The sequence below is a fragment of the Bos mutus genome, chromosome 23 (assembly GCF_027580195.1).
Source record: "Bos mutus isolate GX-2022 chromosome 23, NWIPB_WYAK_1.1, whole genome shotgun sequence".
Classification (NCBI taxonomy): domain Eukaryota; kingdom Metazoa; phylum Chordata; class Mammalia; order Artiodactyla; family Bovidae; genus Bos; species Bos mutus.
The window spans coordinates 2874928-2897873 of NC_091639.1; the positions used below are offsets into that span (position 1 = coordinate 2874928).

General features: G+C 51.6%; 1 protein-coding gene across 1 annotated transcript in view; it reads right to left on the bottom strand.

Annotated features, from left to right (window-relative positions):
* Positions 1–5294: 5294 nt before the first annotated feature.
* LYRM4 (LYR motif containing 4) overlaps positions 5295–22946 on the bottom strand; it is a 92579-nt gene continuing 74927 nt past the window's right edge. Inside the window, exon 3 of the mRNA XM_005891156.2 lies at positions 5295–5745. Within this exon, the coding sequence (XP_005891218.1) occupies positions 5677–5745 (69 nt within the window). The 3' untranslated portion in view covers positions 5295–5676. The remainder of the gene's footprint in view (positions 5746–22946) is intronic.

Here is a 22946-nt window from a genome sequence, read left to right on the forward strand (position 1 = left end):
CTTTTCTTTCTCAACTGGGTTCAAATTCTCCTTGAGGAATCACAGAAGCAGAAGCCAGGGAGAAAAAGTGCTCAATTTAGAAGAAGCCGGAAACACACTTGTTGACTCAGACTCTGAACTGCTGGCTGGGGAGGAACCCGAGGGGCCATGGGCCTCCACCATGAGTTGGTTCTCTGTGCCTCTGCAGGAGTCCAGCTGGCTTCACTGCCCAGTCTATCCCAAATCCATATTCCTGTGGGCCACTGGCTGGGCTGAGTGCTCTGGCTGGCCCCAAACAGCACCTAAGTTCCACACGAAGCTGGGGACGGATGCTGAAGATTTCTTGCTGATTGTGCCAAAAACTAGCATTCAGGGAATTCCTGGTGGTCCAGCGGTTGGGACTCGGTGTTCTCACTGCCAGGGTGAGGGTTCAACCCTGGCTAGGGAACTAAGACACTGCAAGCCACAAGGTATGGCCAAAGGAAAAACGAAAACGAGACTAGCATTCAGATGGTCTGCAGGATGGTTTCTTTCCTTTTGATTTAACCAGAATTGCAGGCTTTTAGAGCTGGAAAGGTCATTAGGGGTCTGGTCAGCCCTGGGAGAAGGAAATGGCAACCCACTCCAGTGTTCTTGCCTGGAGAATCCCAGGGACGGGGGAGCCTGGTGGGCTGTCGTCTCTGGAGTCGCACATAGTCGGACATGACTGAAGCGACTTAGCAGCAGCAGCAGCCCTGGGACCCTGGAACATGAAATTGATGTTCATGAGTTGAACGTGAAATTAGACCCAAGTCTTTACCTCTCCGCCTCAGTGGCTAGATTTTTTTCCCCACCATTTGCATTCCTCCCACCACACCATATTCCTGTCTTCCAATTTTTTTTTTTTAAATAAATGTTTTATTTATTTTTGCAGTCTGGGTTATTGATACATCGTTTTTCCTCTCTGAACAAGTTTCTGTTTGTAGAGTCCCATGAGGAAGTGAAAGGCTGTGTTTTTAGAAATAAAAATACATGCTAAAATCTGGCAAGTTAATAATCCTAAATATGCTCCATGGTTGAAGTGTGAGTGGAAGACGAGACTCTGAGCATTAATACTGGAGTCCTCGATCGTGTATCCTACATGTGCTTCATAATCACATGCTGCTAAGTCACGTCAGTCGTGTCCGACTCTGTGCGACCCCATAGACGGCAGCCCACACGGCTCCCCCATCCCTGGGATTCTCCAGGCAAGAACACTGGAGTGGGTTGCCATTTCCTTCTCCAATGCATGAAAGTGAAAATTGAAAGTGAAGTCGCTCGGTTGGGTCCGACTCTTCTTGACCCCATGGACTGCAGCCCACCAGGCTCCCCCGTCCATGGGACTTTCCAGGCAAGAGGTGCACCTAAATGGAAAGTACTCCTTCCATGGAATAACAAATTCATTTTTCTAAGACCCTGTACAAATCTAAAAAAAAAAAGAGTCACTATGCTGTACACTTGAAACTAACACATTTTAAGTCCATGTTACTTCAATAAATACATTTTTTAAAGGCAAAAAAAAATTACTCCTTTAAAAACTTAGAACCAGTTATGTTGTTATTAAACTGTCTCTGTGTTCAAGACAGACGTAGTCACCTGAATTCACTCAGTAACTGAAGGGAAGTTCTACGGAAATATTTTCACAACGTTTAACTTGACATTTATGAGGGGCTCCCTGTAACTTTCTGGCTGATGAGAGGAAAAGGTTTCTAACTTCCTAGGAAAGCTCATCACTTTAGAAGGAAAAGGATGCGGGTCGTTTGTAGGAAGCCGTTTTCCTGCTGAGCCATGACCCCTGCAAGTCCAGCTCCTCGGGGAGGGGCCGCCCGCACGTCGATGCCTGACAACGGCCCTCGGGTGGGCGCAGGGACGCTGGGTCAGAGAGCAGTGCAGTTCTGGCTCCACTGGTGGTGTCTAACTTCAAGACAACAAGACACCAGCTTTGTCTGCTGTACGTGTTAGTGGCAGTGGTCTCCCAGATTCATCTCGGAGGGCTCTGCTCTGAGGGTCTTTGGACTTAAAGCTTTGCCTTTGAGCATCTCCTGAGCAAAAGTATCTGTCTTACGCCCCATGTGGATCTCGACAGGAGAAGCCATTTTCATGAAAGTTTCCCTGCAGGACCAAGGGCTGCAGACAGACTGAGAAGGGAAGATCCTCTGTTCTCAGGGGTGAGGTGAGCCCTGCCCACAGACTCAGGGCAAACGGACAGAGAAAAAGCCTGCTTTCTTTACCAAGGTTGAGTTTGCTCCAGATCCTCTGTAACAAAGAGATGCACCCCTGGGATCTGCGGAGCGCACGTCCTCGTGGGCTGCTCCCTTGGTTCCTAGGACGGAGCACCAGCGAGGGGCCCGCCTTCGTCTGCTGACCTCCCCGGCTGTGTCCCTGCCCACGACCCATGTGCTGCTTCTCGTGGCTTCTGCGTCTCACCAGGGCCACTGTCGCGGGGCTACTGCAGTTTAACAGGCGAAACGGTTAAAACGTGGTCCCTACGTTTGTCTTCAGTCGAGTCTGGATCATCTGGGTTCTACCGTGTCCATCAAGGTGTGTTGTGTCCATGGCTGGGGAGTCCAGGAGATGCCCTCCCAGTGCAGCCCAGGGAACCTGCTCCCTGGTGTGGGGATTGCATGCTTGTCGTCCCCTCCGAGGGCGGGGGGCACGGTGGTTCACTCGGGTGAGGCCGCAGGTGGAGGGAGATGGAGGGGACTCGCTTGGTGGCAGAGTCTCTGTGGACAGGGCTCACCTCACCTCTGAGAACAAATAGGATCTTCTCGTTTCAGTTGCTAAGTGAATTCAGCGGGAGGGGAAGGGCGGTGCGAGGCTCTGGAGGCTTCCTTCATGGAGTGACATCAGAGCTGACATCTGTTGGCGGCACCCTGGTCCCATGCAGTTGTTTCTAAGCGACCACACCCCTGCCTGGGCAGAGGAGAATGGGCCCCGGAGCCACACACCCAGGCTGAAATGCTGCCCCCGGACAGCCAGCTGGGGCGGTGGGGAGGTTTGCCTCCCACCATGTCACCATCTGCTGAGTGGTGCTCTCACACCGTGGCCCTAAGACATGCAAAGATCTGGGTTTACAGGGGGAACAGGCTTGGGACTGCGCAGGGATGGGTCTCACGGGCACATGTGGGCCAGAGCATCCTGGAACAGTCGGTTAGGGCCAGACGTCACGAACGCATGTTGGGACCATTTGAATGCAGTGTCACAACACCATCTACCATCCACAGACGAGGCGGGCAGACACGGTCTTCACCAGGGCGGGAGGACTCCCGTGACTGTGAGAATTAAAGTGACGTGGGGAGTGGTGCAGCGGCATGTCGGCGACAGTCACCACGTTGGGACCTGTGGCTATTTACACGAGCCTGTTGTAAACCCAAACACACGAGTAATAAAATCACTTAGTACTGCAGATGGAGGGAGGCGATAAGCAACAAAAAACTGGTGTCCAAATAAACTTCCCCAGAAGTAGGTTAGTAATTCCTTCTTTTCCTGTTTTGAACTGATGTGTTTTCAAGGATAAATTCACACGAATATTGTTTCTACCTGTAACATACTCAAAGAGCAGAGTTTCCTGAACTGGCTAAACATTAAAAAGACCAGGAGAAATTTAAAAATTATAAATTATCGTTGGTGATTTGAACTATGGTTCCTCTGACTTAGAAAAGGCAGAGGAACCAGAGATCAAATTGCCAACATCTGCTGGATTATAGAAAATGCAAGGGAATTCCAAAAAGCCATCTACTTCTGCTTCATTGACTACACTAAAGCCTTTGACTGTGAGGATCACAACAAACTGGAAAATTCTTATAGAGATGGGAATACCAGACCACCTCACCTGTCTCCTGAGAAGAATATATGCAGGTCAAGAAGCAACAGTTAAAACTGGACATGGAACAACAGACTGGTTCCAAATAGGAAAAGGAGTACGTCAAGGCTGTATACTGTCACCCTGCTTATTTAACTTATATGCAGAGTCAATCATGAGAAATGCCAGGCTGGATGAAGCACAAGCTGGAATCAAGATTGCCGGGAGAAATATCAATAACCTCAGATATGCAGATGACACCACCCTTATGGCAGAAAGTGAAGAGGAACTAAAGAGCCTCTTGATGAAAGTGAGAGAGGAGAGTGAAAAAGCTGGCTTAAAACTCAACATCCAAAAAACTAAGATCATGGCATCAGGTTCCATCACTTCATGGCAAACAGATGGGGAAACAGTGACAGACTATTTTCTCGGGCTCCAAAATGACTGCAGATGGTGACTGCCGCCATGAAATAAAAGACTCTTGCTCCTTGGAAAAAAAGCTGTGACCAACCTAGACAGCATATTAAAAAGCAGAGACATTACTTTGCTGACAAAGGTCAGTTCAGTCAAAGCTATGGTTTTTCCAGTAATCATGTATGGATATGAGAGCTGGACAATATAGAAGGCTGAGTGCCAAAGAATTGATGCTTTTGAACTGTGGTGTTGGAGAAGACTCTTGAGAATTCTCTGAACAGCAGGGAGATCAAACCAGTCAGTCCTAAACGAAATCAACCCTGAATATTCACTGGAAGAACTGATGCTGAAGCTGAAACTCCAATACTTTGGCCACCTGATGTGAAGAACTGACTCACTGGAAAAGACCCTGATGCTGGAAAGACTGAAGGCAGGAGAAGAAGGGGATGACAAAGGATGAGATGGTTGGATGGCATCACCGACTCAATGGACATGAGTTTGGGTAAACTACAGGAGTTGGAAATGGACAGGGAGCCTGGCATGCCGCAGTCCATGGGGTCGCAAAGAATTGGACACGACTTAGCGACTGAACAACACAACAAATAAATAACTATGCCTCATCTGTCACTTATCAAGTCAGAATATGAAGTGCTGAGAAATTTCTTTTTAAAAACTCCAATCTCTCCAGGTGACTGTGTCTCAGTGAGTGAGCTTTGGGACGCACGTTTCAGCATACACTGGAGTCCCCTGGGGTGTGTCAGACTGAAGATTCTGATTCAAAACAGGTTGGGGTGGGGCTGATGTCAGTCATCCTGAGACCACCCTGGGCATCGGGTTGTAGGACCGTCCCCAGGTGAGCAGCCACACACAGGGAACCTCTGTGGTCACGCTGGGCCTGGGTCTCAGCGGTAGGATGCATCCTGCTCCCCTCCGTCCCTGGATCTCTTCCAGTGTGTGGACTTGTCTTTGCAAAGGGGACACTCGGCTCAGGGCTGGACCCTCCCTGCTGGGCTCCCCACCGCCCTCTGCAGGCCCAGCACCAGCAGGACCCAAAAGTGCATTAGTCATGAAGACACGTGTGTCTGGCAGAGAAGGCCAGGGAGATGCTTCCATTTATTGTTAAGGACCGAGAAACACGTCTGGAAATGCTCTATACAGGTGCTGCGGAGCCACAGGGTGGGGTGGGGTGGGGTGGACGAGACTCCACTGCACACGGCCTTCCCTCGAAGCACTCCAGCTCTTCATCCTGACGCTTGAACAGAGGACAGCCATCGCCAGCCGACCTCTGTCACTAAGGCTGCAGAAGAGGGGATACGTCGCTCAGTCCCTCAGTCCCTGGAGGGCAGGCAGAGTGAGGCTATTTAAAGCTGGTGCGGAGGCCCCTCGAGGCCTGCTGGGGGCCCCACTGCAAGCGGGACGGTGCTGCCGGTGGTCCTGCTGCTGCTGGAGGCTGGTCCCGGCTCCTAGGCCCGGGGCTTCTCTTGATTCTCAATGACAAGCTTGTCGGTTGAATACATTTGGCCAATGTGGACCTGGAGGCAAAGAGAACACAAAGATCAGGAACTTGGGCTCCGTTAGCTGTGAAAACTCAGAAAGAGCGTCTCCACAGACGTGCGTCATTCTGGAGACTGTGCTGTGGGCAGAGTGCAGTCACGGCTTTGCTGCGGCTGCGTCCTGGCACTGTACCCACCACCCCCAACCAGTTCCCCCGCCTTGGGGACAGTGCGAAGTTCCCATTCACGCCTTCTCGCCCCTGGAACAGCCCCAGAGGCAGGCTATCCTGAGACGGTGAGACCCAGGCTGCCTCATGCACAGTGACTCCGCACCCACAGGATTTCTGGCCCTTAGGACCGGTTCTTCCGTCAGGATGGAGTTTTACCGTAAAGCGTGAGAGAGCCTTGTCCACACCGGGCAGAGCCTGGCTCTTCACGCACCTGTCTCACTGTCCACCTGTCCTCTGGTCTCAGCATCCTCGTCTGTAAGAGAGCCCTGGAGGCTCCCAGCAAATCTTCACAGTCCTCTGCTTTGGACCCACAGCACGGTTGGTGCCTATAGGGTGTGAGCGCCCCAGGACAGTCACATGTGTGCTGCAGTGCGGGCAGGTAATGGGCTTCCTGCCACCTCCCGAGGGGCCGGCTCCACCTCCTAATGTTCCCCCAGCCGGCAGCAAACAGAGGGATGCTGGGAAGCCTGCTGCCCCCACCTGGCAGCCCACCTGGGCCACCTTCGAGGGCATGTGTCCATCCAGGTCTCCCGGAGAGCCCCTCAAAGGCAGGGCAGGTGACCCGGGCATGCTGTGGCCCTGGGGCCCCCAGTCCTACGACCACTGATGAGAGGACAAGAGAAGTAAGCAGAGATCAGAGGGCTTAGCCGCAGAGATGATTTAGGGGCATTTGTTGAGGGAAAGCCCCCAGGAGCCCTGGAGGAGGTGTGAAGGGCAGCCCATTCCCAGCCAAGACACAGATGAGTGGCGGGCACCTCCTGTACCAGGACTGTGCTCAGGGGAGACTGAGACTGATCCTGCCCTCAGGAAGCTCAGAGTCTGGGAGGGGAGACAGACAAGGAGGGAGGTAACTGTAACCTGATGGCTGGAGCATCTGCAGCCATTCTAGCACTAGGAGGTAAGTTTGCCTCATCACACTGAAGATGAGAGGCAGGAAGCAGAAGCCTGAGGTTTTGATGACTGTGGAGCCACCAGCCACCTTAACTAGCTTATTGCCAACTTTTATGTGAGAGAAAAATAAATGTCTATATTTTTAAATGTGTTATTTGGGTTTTTTGTTATACACAAGTAAACCAAATCCTAACTGATATGAATGCATACTGTGAATTTTAATTGTAGACTATATGATGACTGATAAAAAAGGTCACTGCAAAGAAGAAGGTGCGCCCAGGATAAGTGGAAGCAATGTTACTATCACCTGGGGAAGTGCCATTAACGGACAGTCTGAAAGTTTCTGAAGTTTGAACAAAGCCACACGGAGACTTAGACAGATCTCCTTTTGTCCCGCAATACCTGTTTTAGAGTATGTGGCTATTAATATTTTAGCATTTTTTTGTCTAGTCTTTTTATTCACTTATACATTTAAAATGTATGCACATATATTGAAGAAGAATATTTAAATTTAGAATCATAACTTTTTAAAACTTAACTTTATATCCTTATGTCATGAAATAGTCTTTGAAAGGATATTTTTAATAATGGACAAAGCCGCATTGTGAAGAGGCATAATTTATTTAATCATTCTCATATGATGAGTATTTGTGGAATTTTTGCTCAGTCTTGGGGTTACCATTCTCATGTATAAACCTTTTATAGTATCTCTGATTTTGCTTATAAAAGGTTTCTAAAGATGGGATTATTGGGTAAATAGGTATGAATATTTTTATGGCTCTTGATGGATCTTGTAAAACTACTTTCTAAAAGTGAGCATTTGCTTGACAACTGACCCTCTGGACGGTCTGATGGTTTGGCAGAACAAACGCGTCTTTCCAGCTGGCCCACGGTGGACAGTGTGTGTGCCCACAGCCCCCTTGCCCAGCCTGGGCCTCCTAACAGAAGCCCCGTCAGACAGTTCACGCAGTTCTTGTTTCTCAGAGCCAGCATCTACGGGGCTAGGTGCTGTCGCAAGAAATGCAGCCGTGTGAGGTGACCTGGTCCCGCTCAGCGCCATGAAGGGCTCCAGAGAAGAGGGCAGAGCCAGGAATCAGGGGGCGCTCCAGAGAGTTCAGACTTGAGGAATGCTGCTCGGGTAAAGCAGGAGACCTGCTGGCCAGCGCCCACCGCACTCCCTGTCCTTCGGCCCCAGGGACGGGTGCAGAGCTGGCCCCGGGAGGGACACTAGAGGCCGACCGTCTGCCGGCCAGCGGCCCCGAGTCCCCGGGGTGGGTGGGGAAGCTCTGTGAGGCGAAGGCCACCCAGGGGCAGGTCAGCACCTGCAGCTGCTGAAGTGCTGCTGGAGGGGCTTTACCAAGCTCTCTTGGAAGTGGGCAGAACCCAGGATCACGTCAGCACGAGAGCTGGCCCCTCCCAGGGTGGGCCCCTCCCCAGGGTGGTGACTGCAGGAGCCAGGAAAACCGCCAGAGAGAAGCCCGTGAGCAGTCACGCTGCCACCCCTCGGGCCTGCACGCGGGCCCCAGGCCAGGCCAGGCCCAGGTAGCGCAAGAATCGGCCACGAGGTGAGGTGACCTGCAGCTAAAGTCCCAGGGCCGGTGCTGGGGCCAGTGGGTTCCGGCCTGCACCTTTACACCCAGCCTGGGGAACGCTGTCCACACGTGTTCTCGGACAGTCAGGCCGCTCTGTGCTCTGCCATCCCTACAGGACCCTTTTTCCAGGGTCAGTGTGAACCGATTCAAATTAAAGAGCTGCTTTAGACAAACGTGAAAACGTCAGATAAAAAGACAAGTACTGAGGTAGGCAACGGCTGGCTTCTGGAGGCCTGCCGCCAGGCCGTGCTCTGCGCCTCACTGGACAAGGACGGCACGGGGCGCGGTCACGCACTGCTCCGCTTGGTTGCGAGTCCCCGACCGTGGGTTTGGGGAGCAGGGCGGCGACACCTGAGACGGCCGCACTAAGAGACTCACAACGTCCAGAGCGACGAACACAGCGGGTCCAGTCGGGGTCACGGCACCGGGTGTCCAGAGCGCAACCCAGAGGCGCCCGGCATGGCGGAAGGCTCGGGCTGTGAGGGTGCCCACCTCCTGGCTGGCCGGCCCAGTGTGGGCGTAATTGGCCAGGTGCTGAGAAGGCAGGAGTGAGCAGGTGCCCCCAGAGAAAAGGATGAGCACTCACCCTCTCCACCCCTCGCCCTGGGCACTGCCCCCGTGACCCAGCCCCCCGGGACAGTCTCTCCAACCCCCACACCCAGCAGCTCCTGAGTGGATGCCATGCCCGGGGGCAGGTGCCCACCTTGTTTCACGTGAGAAATGGTGGCGACAGCAGACACAGAAGGAGGAGGAATGAGCACGCCCACGTCCCCACAGCCCGCCTCTCACACTCAGCACCCCTGGCTCAGGATACACACATCCCTCTGTCCTTCTTTTCAGCAGCGGCCTGTGCCCCTCAGCACCCGCCGTGCCAGCATTGCTGTGTGAGACGCAGGGATGTGGGGACCGGCCGTCAGCCATGGCCGCACCTTCCCAGGGCCGGGAGCCTCCTGAAAAACCCTGGGGTGGATGTACCCTGGCACACCTGAATGACGGGGCTCCCTTCTCTCTTCCCCACCCCAAAGCCAGGCTGAAAAGAACACGGCAGTGGACACCGAGAGACCACCTGACTGAAGGCACAGACCTCTGAACCCCCTGTGATGGGGGTGCTGCCCTGGTGAGTGACACACCTGCTCCCTGAACACCCTGCTGTTTGGGGGCGCCAGCATCAGGAAGCCCTACCTGTGCCTACGCCACCGTGGAGAGCACCAGGCTGCTGGGCCACAAGCTGCAGATGCCCGCTGGCGCTGAGCAGGGCTGGGACATGGGCTCTCCTCCCCGGGGCCAGCCTGCACTTGCCCCAGAGCAGGACGGCTGCAGCAGTGGGAGACGCGGTGCCCGGGGCCAGATCGCCCGGAGGACAGGCAGCTGCTGGCACTGCTGTTGCATGGGTCCCTGAGGGGAGGGACCCTGTCCCTCTGTCACCTCCGGAACTGCAGCCATGCAGGGCAGGCTAACGACCAGACCCGAACACCAGAGAGGCGACAGAGAAAATAACAATACACATAAGGAATCAATCCAGTAGTCATGTATGGATGTGAGAGTTGGACTACAAACAAACCTGAGCGCCGAAGAATTTATGCTTTTGAACTGTGGTGTTGGAGAAGACTTGAGAGTCCCTTGGACTGCAAGGAAATCCAACTAGTCCATCCTAAAGGAAATCAGTCATGAATGTTCATTGGAAGGACTGATGCTGAAGCTTAAACTCCAATACTTTGGCCACCTGATGTGAAGAACTGACTCACTGGAAAAGACCCTGATGCTGGGAAAGACTGAAGACAGAAGGAGAAGGGGACGACAGAGGATGAGATGGTTGGACGGCATCACCAACTCCACGGATGTGAGTTTGAGTAAACTCTGGGAGTTTGTGATGGACAGGGTGGCCTGGTGCACTGCAGTCCATGGGGTTGCAAAGAGTCGGATACGACTGAGAGTCTGAAATGAACTGAATTGAAGGGAACCTAGGAGCCAGACAGAAGGAACCTGACCCGAATGTCTGACTGTAACAACGCTGCTGGGAGCGGCCAATGGCAGGCAGTGTGGTCGGAGCGCTTAGACTCAGGGGGAAACACGGCTGTAACGTACTTGTGAAATGTGCGCATGCGCGGGGACGGGGTGGCTCCGTGGGCCGGGAAGATCCCCTGGAGCAGAAAATAGCAACCCACTCCAGTGTTCTTGCCTAGGAAATCCCATGGACAGAGGAGCCCGGCGGGCTACAGTCCACCGGATTGCAACCAATCAGACATGACTGAGTGACTGAACACACAGGGAGATGGGGTGTCTTGATGGAAAACCAAACATCCTTTTTCAAATAACAGTGAAAAGCATACACATCTAAGTTTCTGCATCCGCCTACAGGAGACAGTCACCAAAGATACAGAAGAGCAGAACAGAGTTCCCAGACCAATAAAGATGGAGAGGTGAAGAAGAGAAAACAAATCGTGATAAATAACAGGATGAGACGACAGGAACAAAGTCAGCCATATCAGCCCCTGTATGAAACAGGACCACAGGGGCAGATAACAAGACTCCAAAAGCAAAAGTATCTGATAAAGACTGAAAATCGAGGGATGAATTAAGATACACGAGGCACACTCGGGGTGAGGGGGGCGGGGGAATACCAGTTTACATTAACCTTAGACCAGGTAAAGTTGAGTCTAAAACACTAGATTGAATAATGAGCAGCATTTACGAAAAAGCTGTCGCAGGCGTAGACCTGCGACACTGGAGGAGACCATGGCTGAGCACACAAAGCGGAGACTATCAGAAACCAAAGGAGAGCTGGATAAAAGCAAGGTTACAGTGGGAGATTCTGATATCACTCCTCCAAAACAAAACAGAGCCAGACATTCAAGGACTTGGCCAAAGAAAATCGTAAAAAGTCTTTCACTTCTCAGGTTAATTTACTCTTGATTAGACTTTTGATTTAGTTGCCAGAGAGTTGCCCTTCACTTTCTCTTAAAGCGTATCCTCAATGTGCAGTCATTAAAAATGACATTGTAGAAGAATAGTTAATGACCTGGAGCATACAATTTGGGTGGAAAAGAAAAAGCACAATACAATCATAATTGAGAGGCAACCATCACACATCCTGGCTTCACAACTCTGCCCCGAACTCAGAGCTGCTTCTTTGCACAGTCCTGGGCCCCCAGGGGGCAGGCCAGGACTGACCAGCAGGTGGGGGATTCTGACCTGGTTTTACCCCAAGGTTTCCATGACTGTGGCTTTCAGGACAACCCCAGGGTGAGCACAGGGGCGTTTCTGCATCTCACCCTGACCCTCCTCTGTGACCCCCGCCCCCCGCTTCACCTGCTGAGCAATCCATCATGAGGAAAGTCACATTTTCTGGGCAGGTACCAGGCTGAGTGGCTTAACTGCTTAGCTTCTCCCTTTTGTTGTTATTGTTCAGTCATTAAGTCGTGTCCGACTCTTTGTGACCCCGTGGATTGCAGCATGCCAGGCCTCCCTGTCCTTCACTATCTCCTGGAGTTTGTTCAAACTCATGTCCATTCAGTCGGTGATGCCATCCAACCATCTCATCCTCTGTCGTCCCCTTCTCCTCCCGCCTTCAATCTTTCCCAGCATCAGGGTCTTTTCCAATGAGTCAGCTCTTTGCATCAGGTGGCCAAAGTATTGGAGCTTCAGCTTCAGCATTAGACCTTCCAATGAATATTCAGGACTGAACTCCTTTAGGATGGACTGGCTGGATCTCCTTGCAGTCCTAGGGACTCTCAAGAGTCTTTTCCAGCATCAGTTCAAAAGCATCAATTCTTCAGCGCTCAGCCTTCTTTACGGTCCAACTCTCACATCCATACATGGCCACTGGAAGAACCATGGCTTTGGCTAGATGGACCCTTTTTGGCAACGTGATGTCTCTGCTTTTTAATATGCTGTCGAGGGTTTTCATAGCTTTCGTTACAAGGATAAACCATCTTTTTAATTTCATTAAAAATATCTTTTAATTTTAGTTTCTCCGTTAATTTTTACAAATATCCTATCACTACATGATACATACATCTTCTGGATGAATAAAGGGAATCAGAAGAATTCAGTGACCTGCCTATACTTTTACAACTGGTACACGAATTATGGAGCTGACATAGTCCAACCCAGCCAGGTCTTCTGACTCCAAACCTATGGCCTTTCCAAATACATATATATCCATAACAACACCTCGCTACTTTATCAGAGCTAAGTAAGCCTCTCAAGGGTCAGGGAATGGAGGGAGGAGATGGCCAGCTCCTGGCCTGGAAAGACCAAACTCCATCATCTTTGTACTCCAGCACAAATCCTCTGAAAGTGCTTCTGTCCCTTGTAATTAGTATTTTAAGCAGAAGCCCCACGTTATTCAAACAGAAGCGCCCTCGGCCCCTCAGGCCAGGCTGCAGAGCTGAGGCAGGTAGAGAGAGCCCACTGCTGGCATCAGTGACAGTCACGTGCTATACCCAGCACTGGCGCCGTCCAGCCCGGGGCCTGGTCACCGCCCCCCTCATCAAAGGAAACCTCGCACCCCCAACAGTCAGGCCCCGCCCCACCCCCAGCCCCATGGATTTATTCGTGTCTCTCCGGGTCTCCTTATCTTGAATTATTTCCTAGAGATGGAACCGTACAGCGTGTGGCTTTGGGCCGGCTTCTTTTACTGGTGTGATCAGGAACTCGCAGACCTCAAGGCTGATTTCTGCTGCACGCACACGTCCTCGTGTGTCCAGCCCTTTGCTTCAGGTGAAGGCTACCTGGGCTGTCTGCACCTCTGGCTGTTGTGAACAGTGCTGCTATGGACATTGTTGCCCAAGCTTCTGTTCAAATAACTGCTTCAGTTCTTCTGGAGTGGAGGTGCTGGGGGATGAGGTGACTTTTTGTCTAACTTCACCTAAAAACTGCCCGACTATCTCTGCACATGCCAGAGTTTCTTTTAAATTTCCCAGGTGAGTCTAGCATCTAGCCAAGTGTAAGTATCCGGCTGGTTAAGATCCAACTATCAACTTTTATATATGATAAATGACAAAATAAAGAGGCAACCAGCAAAACTCAAGACATACGAACTTACTTCTTCAGCAAATGACAAGGAAAAACAAGAGTGTGTGGGGGAAGATACGGGCTAACCCACAGGTAAGAGACATCATCTAAAACTTTATTTGAATCCTAAGTCAAACATACAAAATTAAGAAAATTTATTAGTGAGATAATCTGAAAATTTAAACACTGTATATTTGATACAGAAAGAAATGATAACCCACTGCAGTATTCTTGCCTGGAAAATCCCATGGACAGAGGAGCCTGGTGGGCTACAGTCCATGGGGTCACACAGAGTTGGACATGACTGAGCAACTGAACACACATACTTGATGATATTAAAAATTACTGTTAGTATGTTCATTATAATAATGGTATTGTAGTTATGTTTCACAAAATAATCTGTATTTCCAAGTGTGTACTAAAATAGCTTCACATAAAACATACATTTTCTCAAATAACATAGGTGGGCATATGTGTTAGAATGCTGTTGGCCATGAAGATGTAATTACGAGAGGCGGGAGAAGGGTGATGGATACTCGGAGCTCATTATACTGTTCTCTCTACTGTTTGTTCATATTTTCCAATAAAACAAAGTGAATAATAAACTGGTACAGGTTTATACTCGTGAAAATCAGAATTGAGGTTCCAAAAACATCAGAAACAGAACCGCTGTCTGACCCAGCATCCCCGTTTCTGGGTTTATACCCAAGGGGAATGGAACCAGTCCCGTGAAGAGATCTCTGCACGCCCACAGTCAGCATTGCTTCTGACAACCAGGAGACAGAAGCTACCAGTGTCTGTTGAAAGACGAATGGACAAAAGAGAATGCTGTGTATATGCGCGTGCACGTACAGACAAAGCAGTATTACTTGCCCATAAAAAGGAGAAAATCCCTCCATCTGTGAAAACGTGCATGGACCCGTAGGACACTGGGCTGGGACAGACACAAAAGACAGTATTGCACGATCTCATGTGTATGTGGAGATAAAAAGAAAAAAAGCCAAACTCAGAGAGTACTAGGGTGAGCGGCGCTTACCAGATGGGGGAGGGGACACGGGTACTGATCAAAAGGCACAAACTCTGACTGATAAGATTAGACCGGTGCGGAGACCTAAGGGTGGCCATCTTCAGTTCCAAAGGATGTTCTGCACACTTGCAATCTGCTAAGAGCAAATCGCGGTGTTCTCACCACACAAAGGGGACTGTTTGTGGGTAGGATTTTAGTCAGGTCGGCTGTGACAATCATGTCAGAGTGTGTGTGGGTATGAAAACATCATGCCATACACTTAAATATACACAACTTTTATTTGCATATCAAACCGTAATAAGGCCAAGAAGGGAAACAACAAACAAACAAACCACAGCCATTGCAAACTAACACCGGCTGCAGCTGGAAGCAGATGTCTGTCTGTTCAAGGAGCCTCTCTGCTCCTCACCAACCTCTCCGAGCTAACTGCCTCCTGGGACTGTGAGCTGCGTGCCCGTCAGCTGCGTGTGCTTTCCAGGCATCGGAATCACCTCCCCAGGCAGGGTCCACTCGCGATGCCACGAGTCATGTCTCTTTCAAAGACAAGGAGTTTCTTTTAAGTTTTCCTGCTGACTCCATTCAAAAAAGCTTCCCAGCTCTAGAATTTGAAACAAACCCAATACTTTCTTTGTTTTACGGTGGTAAAATATGCACAAAATAAATATGCCATTTGAGCCATTTTTAAATGTACAGTTCTGCGGCATTAAATACGTTCACATTTTTGTGTAGCCATTGCCACCATCCATCTTAACTTCCATCCATCTTAACTTTTTCAAATTCCATGGTTGCCAGAGATAAAGCCTGAGAATTTAATCCCCAAAGAAGAGTAGTATTAACGTTCACCGAACGCCTACTAAGCTCCAGGCACTTCCAGTGGGCACGTAATACCCCGCACTGGACCTCCCGCCTTGTTAACATCCTGGGCAACAGGTGTGAACGTCTCTGCTACTGCAGGCTGAGAGATCAGGGGCCTGGGGTGGCGGGAGCCGGGGGGAGGCTGCTCTCAAAGTGCAGCTGCCGAGGTGAGAGCTGACTCATCCGGGCTCCTGGCCCCAGCCCGAGGTCCGGGGAGAAGCAAAGTTCAACCCACCCCATCAGCACGACTCTATAGGCTACTGCGTCACGGCTACAGCTTCGATCAACAAGACACTTCCAAGTAAGGCTACAGAAACCAAGTTCAATTCACAGCACAGGTCACGCTGTACTTACAGAACGCACAGCCAACGCTGGGGGCTGAGGGTTATGTAAAAGTGAATGTTTGATTTTAAAATCGTACCTCTTTACTGTTTTTTTCATACTTTTGATGTAATGATGTTTAATATTACACTTTTTAATAAAGTTTAAAATTTGACAAAATTTTAAAAATTTGTGGGGGGATGGGAATTTATAAGCACATGACATGTACGTCCAAACCACACAAGCTTCAGTCTTGCAGGACACCTGCCTGCAGTTTCGTGAGCTCAGGAGCTCAGCATCTCAGGGCAGCAAGGCTCCAGGCTGTTTGGGTATTCTGAGCGGGTGGCTGAGGCCCTTCTTGGACCGTGGACTTGGCTCCGGAACAGCCCCTGGTGTGTCAACTGGCTTTGTACCTGTGGGCACATGAGGCTCGGTGCTTCCTTGCTACTTAGGTTCTTATTCAGTCAAGGCTGCTGCTGCTGCTGCTGCTAAGTTGCTTCAGTCGTGGCCAACTCTGCGACCTCATGGATGGCAGCCCACACAGCTCCCCCGTCCCTGGGATTCTCCAGGCAAGAACACTGGAGTGGGTTGCCATTTCCTTCTCCAATGCATGAAAGTGAAAAGTGAAAGTGAGGTCGCTCAGTTGTATCCGACTCCCAGCGACCCCATGGACTGCAGCCCACCAGGCTCCTCCATCCATGGGATTTTCCAGGCAAGAGTACTGGAGTGGGGTGTCACTGCCTTCTGCTATTCAGTCAATAAGAGCCTGTTAAAAATCTAACACGGTGTACTTGAAAACAGTTTAGATGGTAAGCTTTGTAATGTGTATCTTACCAGAGTTTTATTTCAAACTTCCCAGTTTTTGCATCTAGAGTTTTCATATCTGAAAAATCTGTACTTTATATAAAGTAACTGACCACTTTCCACATTTGTGGGATTGAAAACAAGACTGTCCAGGGCCCAGGCCCTTTGCAGGAACGGGAGAGATGGGGGATGGGGGGCTGCGACCCAGTGCCCACGCGGCTCCACATTTTCTATTAAAAGGAGGAGTCTCACGTCTGTTCTACCCAACGCTCCACTCTCCCTTCCGCAGGTTAAGGGTTAAAGGGAAACCCCGCCTGCTTTGTAGTTTTTCCCTGCCCACGTGAAACAAGGCTTTCCATCCATGACCTCACCGTTCTTCAAAGAGATAATGTTAACCGACAGCATCTTTCGGGGCTCACAGCCACGCCCGACGTCAAGAGTCAGGGACGCCGCAGCGACTCAGCCTGGAAAGAGAACGCGGTCGCGGCCCTGTGCTTGCCTGCCTCACGGCCGTGCAGCCACGGTCCAGCGGCCCAGCGGGTGCTGTATCCCTGCCCCAGGCCGAATCACCGTGCGGCTGCCCCAGTGGTCTTCGCCATCCAGGGCTCCGTGAGATTTCGAGGAGCTGAGACGCCCCATGTACTGTCTCAGAGCAGGGGAGACCTCACCGGTGCCCCTGCAGGTCCAGAAGGCCCGCGGGGAGGCTGAGGCGGCACCTGAGACAGTCAAGCGCTCCGGGACACCAGGGCTGTGCTGCAGATAGCCTGCGTGGTGCTGGCTGCTGCGCGTCCCTCAGGACGCAGGGGCTATCTTGGACTGCGATCCAACACCGACCCAGTAACCTTCACCTCTGACTGACACAGGGGAGGAAGCGACTCCTGCGGGCTAGGGGCCTCCACCCGGGATCACGGGAGTCCGTGCTTACTTGCGGGCGGGTGTCACTGCTGAGATACTGACCGTTCCTGCTTCTTGGCGGTAATATGCTGGTGACCGTGATGGGTGGTGAGACAGACCGCTGCGGTCACAGGACCCTGTGCTTCCAGGGACGACTGAGCACCGAGGCCTCGGCCCGGTGAAAAGCCAAGCGAAGACACTGGCTCTGTCGTCTCTGCTGTGTCCCCACAGAGTTCTAAAGGGGCTGCAGTCCCTCCTGCAACCCTCAAACACGTGTCACCCCAGGAAAACCCCCGTGCCCGAGGGTGTGAATGTGGAGGCCCAGGAGAAGCAGTGAGACCCGGCAGTGTAATATCACGCTTCAGCAGCAGATGGCAAGAGAGGACTTCCTGAGTGCTCGGGCAGCCTTCTGAAATGCTGGGAGGCAGCTTTTAACGGCTATTGTTTAAGTGATTTATGTGTTTGCATTCTGCTCAACCTTATATGTGCATTGCTGAATAAAACATTCACAGCGTATTTTCCACCTGCAGCTGAGCTCCAATTCCAAGCTTCTGAATCCTAATTCCCAAGCCCCTGACATCAGATTGCTTTCTCCAGAAGAACCATTCCAGTCCCACAAGAAGAAAAGCTTGGGCGGGGGAGTCTGGTGTGACAGCCTCACCGGAGTGGCTGACCATGTGTGTACTGGGGTCCCCCTGTCCAGGCCCCCTGCCCTCCACTGGGTCGCCCGCCTCCCCCATCCCTTGCTGCCCACTCAGCCGCATGAACCGATGTGTGGGGAGAGGGTGGCCTTGGCCTGGCTCAGGCAAGGAGGGCAGAGCGGCTTGTGTGTAAGGAACGTGTCAGGCTTATAAGGAAGAAATTCTCACACAGGGAATCAGATTTCCCCCCTGTCCTTCCCAGAGACACCCTGCCCCAGCCCAGGCATGAACAGCCTGGCGGGGAGGCCCAGGGGCGGAAGCGGCCCTTGTGAGGTGGGCGGCTGGCTGGCCCCGGCGGGCAGTGCCACCTGCCAGGTCGAGCGCCAGGCGGGGCTGTCCTGGGCAGTGGTGGTCGCCAGCCCAGCATGGCAGCTGCCCTGTGAGGCAGGCTCTTCCGGCCCAGCCTCAAGCTGCACCCCTCACCCGCCTTTGTCTCCATTTGAAGAGGAAAGGACATCCACTCTCGTAAGTGGAGACAAGATAATTCTCATGTTCCAGGAGAGGAAAAGGAAGCTTGTAGAGATTAGGAGGGGAGCTCAGCCTCCCGTGGCCAGCATGCGCTTGCCTAGACCCGTGGGCAGTCTGTCCTGGGCTCTGCGCTGTGACAGCGAGGGCTCGGGCAGGGCTCCTCTGCCACAGCCGGGTTCTCCTGCCCCCAGAGGAATAGGCTCAGTAGAGTGGTAAGACCCTCGTCACCGTGGGGTGGGGGCCCAGGCGAGGTGGCTGCCAAGGAGGAGAAAAGCACGAACACTCCTCGCTTCACCCCTCTTGGTGCATGCTCGTGGGAAACAGCATCAGACGTCCGGAGGCGCACAGTCTGTCTGCACCAGACCGGCGCGCGGCCGCGTCCAGGGCTTCGTCACCGAGGCTGCCAAGTCCCTCCTGGGCCCCCAGAGCCCGTGCTGGCTCCTTAAATGCCCGCTGGCTTTACCGGCTCCTCCCATTCCTGTCGTCACCACCCCCAGCCCTCGAAGGAGCTCCCGTGTGCAGCAGGCCTCCGACCCGGACACGATGCCACCCGCGTCAACGCTAGCACACAACCACCTCTGCCACCACGGAAGACAGCCCAGCGTGCGGCACGTCACGTGACGGCGCACGTTCTGTGTGCGCCTGTGCGCACGCCGGGCTCGCCACCCGCTGCCCACGCCTGCCTCCTGCAGATGGCGCGGGGCTCGCGCCGGGGGAGGGCGGTCACCCGTCTGCTGCTAGCCCGAGGGCCCTGCCGTCTATGAACTGCGTCCGAGGAGGAGCGCAACTGCGCGGAGTGCTGAGGGCCCTTCTCAAGCCCATCCCTGCGGGGACTCGACCTTGCTGGGAACCAAGACCAGGCCTGTGTGTTTTCTTACAGCTCAGGTGCTCTCCTGAGACAGGCACCGCCACCCTCATTCACCCGTGAGGAAAAAGCAGAGCTGTGAGATGCCGTGATTATCTAAGGCCGCATAGCTAGTAAAAACGGCAAGGAGGAGTAAGTGATTGCTTAGCACGACCGACAGGTAGCACCTGGAACACATGATAAACGCAGGGTACTGGACGCAAGGACACAACTCCTTGGGCTGAAAGAACAGAAGACTAATTGGTTATGGAAAGAGAAAGTGTCACATTGCTGACAGGGGCTTTCCTCGTGGCCCAGTGGTAAGGAATCTGCCTGCAACGCAGGAGACACGGGTTCGATCCCTGGGTTGGGAAGATCCCCTGGAGGAGGGCATGGCTACCCACTCCAGTATTCTTGCCTGAAGAATCCCATGGACAGAGGAGCCCGGTGGGCTCCAGTCCATGGGGTCACACACAGTCGGACGCGACCAAATGATTGAGGAAAACAAGAAGCTCTACCCATTGAGGAGACAGATACATATGAACTCATGTGCACATATGTGTGTGTACACACACACACTCTTTACAGCAAACAAGAAATCAACTCTCCCAACAATAATTATTGAAAATGACAGCCTCCTACTTAAAATCATTTTCCATTTATATGGAAGATATGTAATAAATGCTAATTAAATCTGTAAGTGTAAAGATCACCTCATTTATATTGTATTTCCAACTTTAAAATATGAGTTTTGGATTTTTTTTTTCCTGGAGCTTGAGTTTAATTTTTAAATCATCTAGGATAGATCCTTTAACAAAATTTCATTTTTTTGACATGATGCTTATTTGGTACAACAAACTGTGCTTTAAACTTGAAACTTTGTATTAACTGTTACACTTTTAAGGGTGGCAGGATGACACAATATTTCAGATAAGCCATTTGTTCAGTTGCTAAGTCTTGTGCCGATATTATTGCGACCCCTATGGTCTGCAGCCTTCCAGGCTCCTCTGTCCATGGAATTTTCCCCCACCATCAGGAAGTGGGCTGCCATTTCCTTCTCCAGGGTATCTTCCTGCCCCAGATAAACCGCTGGGTGAGTAGTGGTTTGCCAGTTTAGCTTTCTGTTAGATGTACAGTCCTCAGTGCTTCGTAACAACTCAGTGAAACTTCACTCATATGCACAATATCAGAGAAACAGGTACTAATGTGCTGATATGAAGTAGTATTATGGCCACGTATTAAGCAAGGATAATAAAGTAAGGACCTGGAAGAAACCACACTCATATAGACACACTTGACCACAAGCTTTCCTACGAGAGGACCTGCAGTCCAAGACTCAGACGAGGAGCAGCTGACCGCCCAGCTCGTCAGTTCTCCCAGGTCCTGGGGATGAACAGACACCAGGGGTGGTGTGGGGTTCATTACCACAGACACGGAGATGGAGGCAAGGGAGGGACAGCATGCTCGAGTGAGGTCACACAGCCAGTCACAGCAGCTCTCTTGGATGCTGGGTTTCAGAGCCGCAGCTCAAACCATCGCTGGGTCCTTACTGCTTTTCTGGACATTCTCCAAGTGTCCTTCGTCGGGGCAGGGAGGAGAGAACCAGAAACTGCAAGGCCCACCTCAGCTGCCAGATTCACCTGATCTCTTTGGGTACTGGCTATCCCAGGGATCAGCAGGTGCGCTGAGGGTGGGGGAAAAGCAGTCTAAAAATCTTGGTATGTCTCATGGGAAAAAATACAGCCCCGAAGGCTTCCACTGCTGTGGCGATCAGGGCATCAGAGGGCTTCCTGGATCTCAGAATACAACTGGTGAGCGGTCAGAGCTCAAATAAGCTCCCTCCTGTCCCCTAAGCTATGCCTGGAAGAGTGAGACTACGAGATGAGCGCAAATTTGGAGTCAATGTTCCCCTAAAATTAAACGCAAACATTTGTAAATGTAAAAACCTGATAAATCATATATGTGCAATGCGAGTGTCTGCATGTGTGCAAACATACACACACACGCAGCATATGAGCCATTTCAAGGATAGGTCATCTTATGAGCTCATCACGGTACTAAGTTGGTCGTTCCTCTAAATGATTTACTACAAGTAAAACACCCATCACTTAAAAGCATGTCAATAACTCTAGGATACCTGTGAGCAAGCCTCCCCGAGCCCTTGCTGAGTCTCAGCCGCTCGCCCTTCTTGCGGGCGGGACAGGCTGGGCACTGAGAGCCAGGCCTGGGCCTCAGATGTCTGTCCCACCGTGTGTGTGGACATGCCAGCACCTCCGGAGGAGGCTCCCAGCTGTGGGTGACTCCCAAGCTGTGAGTGACGTCAATGGACGTTGGAAAAGCACGGGCTTTGAAATCACAAAAAGTTGTTTCTAAATACTGGCTCGGTACTGCAGCTGCACAACCTCTGAGCCCTTATTTATAAAATGGGACACGAACGCTGACCTCACAGGATGAGTCCCTAGAGCACACCCAGAGACTAACTAAATACAAGTTTATCTTCCCTTGTCCTTCTTAATTCTGCGTTCACCTTCACTTCCTCTGAGAATTACGTGTGCGGTATTTCCGCCCCCTGGATGGAGGGCTGCTGCAGGAGGGCAGGCCTTTGGGTGACGCGTGGCTGGGGTCCCCGTGGCGGCTAGACCAGCCCCACACACAGAGGGTGATGCACACATGCTGAGTGCATGACCGTATGACTTTAATACTCTTGCCAACGCAAATCACTGGATATGAGAATAAGTGGACTTTAGAAATAAGTCACGAACTCAATCTCACTTTATAGACGAGGCCGCCAAAAGCCAGAGAAAGCGAGTGACTTGCCTGCGGTCAACATGCAAGTCAACAGCTCCCCTAACGACATCGCTGGGAGGCAGGAGACGCCACAAGTACTTCTTAGGAGGACGTCCACCACGCAAGTAACTGACGCTGCTCGGGGAAGCATCCACAGGAAATGACCGATGCTGCTCGGGGAAGCATCCACCGGAAATGACCGACGCTGCTCGGGGAACCATCCACCGGAAATGACCGACGCTGCTCGGGGAACCATCCACCGGAAATGACCGATGCGGCTCGGGAAGCATCGAAAATGACCGATGCGGCTCGGGAACCATCTATCCATCCACCGGAAATGACCGATGCGGCTCGGGGAAGCATCCACAGGCAATGAACAACTCGTAATCCGACGACGCACCTGTAGTAAGCACCGCAGCGCCGGGCGTGCCGGACTAAACGAGGGAGTGGAGCTGGTTTTTAATAACCCTTCCTCCTTCTAATCTATTATATAAAAAAAGCACATCCCACTGGATCTTCTTTGGTTACAAAGACATACAAAAAGACACAAAAGGAAAACCCTGATAACTCCAAAAGAGAAAACAGAGAGCTTGCCCCTCAGAAGTAGAATATCCCAGATGAAAACACTTAACTGCAGCAATTAAGCCTGAAAACACCCTCTATACGACCACAGGAAACACTCTGATTCTAAATCACTGGCTCTTCCTTAAATTCTGCACAGACAATTACCTGATAAATGTGATCATAAATGGTGTGCTGAATTTTTGCCTAAGTCATAGAATAATCAGTGGAAAAAAATCCTGTAAATGA